Raw genomic sequence first — 7,656 nt, 5'->3', positions numbered from 1 at the left:
AGCTATGCATAGCGTGGGGCATGAATTCAACATTAATTAATTAGGGAGAAACGATAGGATATCAGAGGTACAGCCAATAGATATGAAAGAAATTGCACGTAGTGTCTGATTTGGATCAAGCGTGGGGGCAAAGCGGCAAAGCTGGGGGTCTGGAGCGCTAGCCCCAAGGTCCTCCCCTCTCGTATTTTCCATGGCCGCTTTGTTTTACTTTGTTTTTCACCTTTTCAGCTTCTTCACCCTTTTTTTCTTCTCCAAGGCTCTCATTAATAAACAGCCCTACCTATTCCCCACTTACCCTCATTCTCAGAGCCCATTTTTCATTCAATTATAAAGGTTTAAATATTACTAATATATATATATATATATAACTTAGGGTGAAGACAGGAGAGTAGCAAGGGCCACGGCTCCCAAATTTTTTATTTTTTTAATAAAATATAAAAATTATATATTTTCAACTATATAAATTGACAATTTATAAAAACTTTAAGATATTAGATGAAATTTTCATTTCAATTTTATAGTAGTCTTTTACATATATATAATCTAAATATTTTAATAATTTAAAAATATAGTTATTATAGGATTTACTTATTTTTAACAAAATAATATTACAGTTTTTTTTATATTTGATGATGAATGTTTTTACTATGATATACTCAGATCTTATAGATATAAAGAATATGTGATAATTGAGCATCATCATTATATTAATATATTTATTTATTATAATTATTAATTGAAAGAATTAAATAATAAATTTAGTAAGTAAATAATAGATTATTTTTAGATTAAATAGAACTTTAGATCCCAAATATATATGCATTTAAATTATTCAATACTTATAGGAAAGATGAAATTTTTTTCAATTCATAATAATTTATATTAAAAAAATTGCTAAAATTTTTATTATAGACATGCTAATTAATTATTCTTATGATATCATGAAAAATTAATGAGCAAAATTTTAAAAATGAAGGTATATATTTATTTTTATTCTATATATATATAATTGAATATAAATATATATGCTGAAATATTTATATTCTGTTAGTGACATATATATAGATTTAATTTTTTATCATTATATATGCTTTACCATTTCGGCCCTCCTAATAAATTTTTTTGGTTCTGCCCCTATATTACTCCTCTGCTGTATGTAAACCAAATGATCCTTCTATTACACACCCACAATATCCCCCATGCATTACCCTTTTTTATTTGCACTTGTGTTATTACTGTTCGAAACAACATTGTCAAATAATATGAACATATATCTCAATGAAGATTTAAATTTTAGTTTACCACATTGTGAAGGACTAATACATTTCATTAATACTGTGCATATATTACCTTTAATTTAAGATTTTGGGTTACATTTTCTTTATTGTGAGAAACACCAACCGATTTTCTAGGACCTGATGCGGTAAGTTGAATGCATGTGCAATAGTCAGTTCATGGGATGGAGTCTGTTTTGTCGAAGAAGCTATAGACAAAGGGAGAAGAATAGAGAGGGCAATTAAATCAACTTCGCATTGACTTGTGGTTACGCGTATATATGCGTCTTCACATCGAAACGTCAGATCTGAGGATGATTTCTCACGTGAGGCAATTGATGTATGTAAATTAATGACATGTAGGTCATGGTTCTTAGCTACAGTGTACATATGGCAGGCTTCCACTATACTATATATTTAGTCGTGCCTGTACCACGACAAGGGACGAGGCTCCATTACTGCCAAGAGACAAGTCCAACGTCATTGACTTCATTTTCCACTCTCTCTGACCAATTCAAATCATTCAGGTCTTAATTATACGACTATTATGGATGTATGTCTGTGTGTTTATTCGTCTAATGTTATCTTAATATGTATATATATCAACTATAAACGATTATTGAGCTCTCCGTCGACTAGTTATGAGGTATTGATATGTTTTGTGTGTGTGTGTGTGTGTGTGGTTGTCGCGTAGCCTGTTTTCCAAGGTTGCTGCGTCTGGTGTCTTTAGGTTGGGGCAATGAGTTTTAAAATATAAAGGCTTCAATTTGATGTTTTAAGATAAGTTAAGGCCGAGTAGATTCATTTGAGTGAATTGTGACTTTGATTTATTATATATACAGACTTTTTTCTTTCCTTTTGAATTCAAGGACTTCCAGTGACACAGATTTGATCTCTTCCTTTCTTTGTTTACGTGTATTGGTGAACGGTTAGTCTAAAATTCAAACTTAGAATGGAACTAAAACCACTATATTTGCGATATTTATGGTGGGGACAATTTAATTTTCTCAATACGTACGCTAGCTAGCAAACGAAATGTAAGATAGAAGAAAATTCCAATATCGCTATAGAAAGCAACACAATTACTAAAATTATTCAAAAAAATTAAAAAGAAATTCAATGAAGTTAGCTGAATAATTAAAATGTGCAACCAGACAACGTCAAGCGTATGAAGCCCTGGAAAAAATATTAATGATTTATTTCTTATGAGTAAAACAAAGCTTAGCTTCCTCCCTAAATAATAAATTGGCACCGGGTAGGTGTATATGTGTGTTGTATTCTTCTCAGTCTGAATTTTGTATTTGAAAAGACGAGAGAGATGAGACTCGACTTTGAAAAAGGAGAACAGGATAATACTGATTACGTGCAATAACCACAAAAAATTAAAAGATGATATAAAAAATCTAGTTAAAGTATATTTTTAATCTTCTAATTTTATATAGGATTTGAATTTAGTTCTTTAATTTTATATAGCCAGTTCTTTAATTCTAACATCATTAATTTTAAATGATTGTTTTTTATAGTAATCATTTTTATTTAAAAAATTAAATTTAATGTATCAATATTTAATAATGTTTTATTAATTTTTAAAAGTTTAATGTAAAAATTTTTTATAATAAAATTAATAGTGTCATGGTTAATAAAAGACTAAAAAAATACTTTATAAATTTAAGAGACTAAAATAAAAGCTTGTGTAAAATTAAAGGATTAAATGTATAATTTAACCTAACCATATTTAATCTTCAATCAATTAATTAAAGGCCATTCATATGTAAAGTATATAAACGCGTTCATCATACACAGTGGCTCATGATTCATGAAGATGGAATTTGAAAACATGAAGACTCATACATGTGTCCATGAACGATTAATGGAACTGCTGTTCTATATGTAATATTTCAAATGGATACGAAAACTGATAAACTCGTCAGTGTTACAAACCAGAAAAGTTTCGCCTGAGCTGGAAGGAGGAAATGGCCCGGCACGTCGTGCGACGACCTTCGATTCATCTTCGATCCATGACGCGGTCGGATGGTCCCAAATGACGTCGTCGTCGGCTTCAAAGTCAGTGGATTAGGTTTTCCAATCGAAGGGAGGCCCACTAATTCCAACCCTCGTCGGATTTGAGCCTTGCCGTCAGCTCCTTTGACCTTAGGGACCCCCCCGTCGAGGATAGGAAAGAATAGTCGCCGCCTCACTGCAGTCACGAAAACGGAAAGCCGTTATTTGTAACGGAGACCCTAAAGTGTAAATGTAATACATAAGAGTCCCCTCCTAATAATCTTCTTCGCTTCTTTGGCCTCACTGGCTTAATGGTGACGTCAATCTTCCTGCGAAATTAAAAACGGTTGGTCCTGAACTGAGAGTCTTTTAAGTTTCATCTTTACCTTTTACCTTTTTTTTTTTTTTAAGTTTTATAATTTAAAAATGAAGGAATCCTCAGGAGTCAGGGGTGGCGTGGCGCATTTAAACCTTGTCGTTGAGAAGGCTTAATCAATTCAATCAACCATTTTCCTGCTACTCTTCTCTTCTCAGTAGTAGATATGGAAAACCAACAACACCGCCGTGAATTGACCTCCACTAGCTCGGGCTTCTTCCTCCGTCAGAACTTGGATCCAACAGACAATCACGACTCCAGCCATCGTCTTAACATCAAAGAAATGGATTTCTTCTCTTCCGTTTCACTCGGTAAATCTTTTGAGACTAGAAATCACCACGCCCTAGATCCTCATGACAGGACGATCAATCACTATGGATCATCAAGTGCTCCCTCATCGGATCGCCCGGTCAACGTAGGGTTTCTATTTCATTATATCCGCTATTTCTCCATTTATATCTGAAGATTGACATTGAATCTGCACCAAATGATTGTCTGCTGTACTGTGTATATAGACTGGACTGAATTTGAACTGTGCAAGTCATGGAATGCCGAGATTGGAAAACGAAGAGAAGATCGACGCTGAAGTAAGTATGCGTGAGCCTTTAACTTTTCTCCCTCTCTGTGCACATATATATTGACACCCAGACATATATACATGTTCCATGTTGATATATACCGTCAAAATTAATTCTGTGATTATGTTTATTTAGTCAAAATTAATCCAAAGGGAATTGCGGAGACTGCATGAAGAGAATCAGAAGTTGAAGAACATGCTGGAACAGATCACGAAAGGCTATAACCAACTGCAGGCACATCTGTTAATCGCTCTGCATACACAAAAGGTGCAGGTAAATATTAATTTGATATTTATGAATGTCTGTTATTCCTTAGATAGCTCTTTTGCTTTAATCTTCCTGCCAGGGGCATTTTCAGAAGTAAATCTTTTTGATTTCTGAGGATGTGTGATCGATTTCAAAAAAGAAAGCGTTGTTTGTTTCATCGCGTCTCTGCGCCACTCTCTCTCTCTCTCTCTCTCTCTCTCTACTTTCTTTCTCTAAGTAAAGAAATGGTAGCGACGTGCCTCGCTTAAATTGGAAATCGTGCTATACGATCCCTAGGCACCTTTATTTTCTAATTGAAGTGATTCCTTGCTGGTCAAAAAATTGAAATGATTCCTTGAAATTATGAATTTTTGTTATTATTACTTCAATGAAGTAAAGAAATAGTATACTATCAATTTACACCAAGAATAAGCACATGACACGACTCAATATTGACTTGGGCCCCGCCCTCAGATTAGTTGATACAACGCGCAGGAAAACGGGCGAGAGTTAGTCCATCCGAATCAAAGTTTGTAATTGTCTCTAGCATCAGCTACATTGTGCAGCAATTTTTTTTTAAATAATAAATATACATTCAAGGCGCGCGTGGGTATTTTAGTAACTTTAAGGAAGTAAATTTTAGTTATAAATACTCCACCATCAGTTCTTAAATATAAGAGCTAGTTGATTGAGAGGCTGGTAATTTTGATACTAAATAATATAAAACTTCAATTAATTTTGTCTTTCAAATTTATAATATTTTTCCTAAATATTCTTATTGATTGCATACATGAAAATGGATTTTTATCAATAAGAGTAATTTTCAATGTAAATAATTAAGGGGAGAATTTTAGAAAAATCAAAACACACTTTTCACAAATAATTAACTGTACTATTTTTTTTAATCTCTGTAAATTTATTATCTAACCACCGTATTGTACGCCAATCAATGCATGACGTGGGATTTGCAAGATACAATACTAACATATATATATATATATATATATATAAGAAATACAAGTATTCGAATAATAACTAAGTAGCTATACGTACTTGAACAGAACGTTGAAGCAAATGGGATGTTGTCGGGGCAACAGGCATTGGACCCACGGCAGTCCACCAAATTAGACATGAACAATTCGGTTTCAGACGATATGACTCAGCAAGAGCTTTCAGTCTCTCCTTCATCCAACAATGCGGAGTTAATGTCAAAGCAACGAGACCACCACTACCACCACCAATCACCTAAACTTCCTGGAAAGCAAGCAACTTGTCCTGAAAATAATTCCAAGTCACAAGATTCCAAGAGCGAAGAACAAAAGCCAGATATTCATTTCAGAAAAGCCAGGGTTTCCGTGCGTGCAAGATCAGAAGCCCTCATGGTACAGTTTACTATCAATCCTGCACATATATACAAGAGTACAATTTTCTTTTCCATTTTGCTCCGGGGCAACGAAGTCAAGATATAGTAGCGAACGATTTCTGTCTGTGCTTTACAGATTAGCGATGGATGTCAATGGAGGAAATACGGTCAAAAAATGGCCAAGGGTAACCCTTGTCCACGCTCCTACTATCGCTGCACCATGTCCGTTGGATGCCCAGTTCGTAAGCAGGTAATTAATTAAAAGGTTTTACAGCCAATCTTTCTTAGATTGTGGGCCTGTTGTAATTTTTATTTTTTATATCTGGTTAAATAGGTGCAAAGATGTGCCGAGGACAAGACGGTGCTGATAACAACATACGAAGGGAGTCACAGCCACCCTCTCCCACCGGCCGCCACTGCCATGGCAAACACGACATCTGCAGCGGCGGCGATGCTTCTATCAGGTTCAACGACGAACAACGAAGCCTTGACAAATTCAGCCGGAGGGTACTTGTCCTCTATGCCCTACTCTTCAATGGCAACCCTATCAGCCTCTGCACCGTTTCCTACGATCACTCTGGACTTGACTCAGACCCCAAAAAGCGCGCAGCTTCACCGGATGCCGTCCACTGGCATGACGTTTCCTCTGGCATTGCAGGGTTATCCTCTGCAGCAAATAGGGAAGTCAGTGCTGTCCCCTCAGAAGCTACCGGAGGTGCCTTCTTGTATGGTGGAGACGGTGGGTGCAGCTATTGCCTCTGATCCGAACTTCACGGCAGCGCTGGCGGCAGCCATTTCGTCAATGTTTGGGAGTAATTTGAATGGCGATGGAGGGAGTGGAAATGGAATTACCATTCCTCACCTTAACGACGGGATTTCTGTGTCGCCTCAGCTTCCTCCGTCCTGCACTACATTCTCCACCAACTAGTTTGATGAGCAGCAGAGCAAGGATATATTATACAGATACACATGTACAGATAACAGATCCAAGGGCGGAATTAAACTAGCGCAATTTTATTACTTTGGAAAATTTTTACATGCAAGGACAAAAGTTATAACATACTTCCTCCGGTCCACTGTATTGGTTTGGTTGCGTTTTAGAAGAAAAATGTGGACAACAATATAAGTCATTCGATGATAATGACTTTAGATTTTAAGACGAAATTCCCAAAACACCTTTACTATAAAAGAAAATTGAAAGTAATTTATTTACTGTAGAGGGAGTAACTTTTTTATAAATTATGAGAGAGAAATATAAAAAAAATATTATATTAATTTGATCACTTTTTTATTTAATTAAGAGTTAGTTTTGAAATTTTATTTATAATTATTTTTTATAATTTTATTATATTAATATTGATGAAGTTGGTAGATATAACTTATAAATAAAACCATAAAAAATATCATGCCACGTGATACTAATAGCAAATATAAACAAAAACAGGGGAACTAACTGAGCTCCAGTAGGAAAAACCATTTATTCATTGGTTTCTCTATTATGATCATTAAATGTTTAACAATTACTATCAATAATCCTTTTTTAGTGACATTATTGTCAAATAACACTAAAATTAATAAAAATTAAATTTTATAGTAAAGCATGAAGTTAATGGATTAACTATTTAAATTAAGATTATAAAAAGCTAAATAGTAGGAGATTTTTTTATGATAAAATTAATTTAAAAAAATTAAATTAAAATTAAATAAATAAAGAAAACTCAATTAAGAAAATTATCAAGAACAAGCAGTACAATCAATTACAACCCAATCACCTTATCTTAATTTTCCTCATCTACAAAATAAATTAATTTTATTTAA

The 7,656-nt window shown here is 34.1% G+C and overlaps 1 protein-coding gene across 2 annotated transcripts; it reads left to right on the top strand.

The window, feature by feature from the left end:
• The first annotated feature begins 3,751 nt into the window (after positions 1 to 3,751).
• On the top strand, positions 3,752 to 6,900 carry LOC129287022 (probable WRKY transcription factor 47). 2 transcript variants are annotated; one of them, XM_054923169.1, is made up of 6 exons: positions 3,752 to 4,066; positions 4,167 to 4,238; positions 4,365 to 4,496; positions 5,537 to 5,857; positions 5,975 to 6,088; positions 6,173 to 6,900. In XM_054923169.1, exons 1-6 carry the CDS (start codon positions 3,818 to 3,820, stop codon positions 6,764 to 6,766), a joined length of 1,482 nt encoding a protein of 493 aa, XP_054779144.1. In that variant the 5' UTR covers positions 3,752 to 3,817; the 3' UTR covers positions 6,767 to 6,900. The 2 variants fall into 2 exon arrangements, with proteins under 2 accessions (XP_054779144.1, XP_054779139.1); XM_054923164.1 differs by having other exon boundaries at positions 3,754 to 4,066; positions 4,365 to 4,502.
• The last annotated feature ends 756 nt before the right edge of the window (positions 6,901 to 7,656 follow it).

The sequence above is a fragment of the Prosopis cineraria genome, unplaced genomic scaffold (genome assembly GCF_029017545.1).
Source record: "Prosopis cineraria cultivar Desert tree isolate PC_DT_omini unplaced genomic scaffold, ASM2901754v1 PC1, whole genome shotgun sequence".
Lineage (NCBI taxonomy): Eukaryota > Viridiplantae > Streptophyta > Magnoliopsida > Fabales > Fabaceae > Prosopis > Prosopis cineraria.
The sequence above is the reverse complement of the archived record's forward strand: the minus strand, read 5'-3'. Positions and strand labels throughout refer to the sequence as shown.

Bases quoted from the DNA above. Each gene is read 5' to 3' on its own strand.
- LOC129287022 (XM_054923164.1), top strand. From the start codon at position 3,818: ATGGAAAACCAACAACACCGCCGTGAATTGACCTCCACTAGCTCGGGC. The intron at 4,067-4,166 runs GTAGGGTTTCTA...CTGTGTATATAG, and splicing joins CATCGGATCGCCCGGTCAAC to ACTGGACTGAATTTGAACTG. The intron at 4,503-5,536 runs GTAAATATTAAT...GTACTTGAACAG, and splicing joins TGCATACACAAAAGGTGCAG to AACGTTGAAGCAAATGGGAT.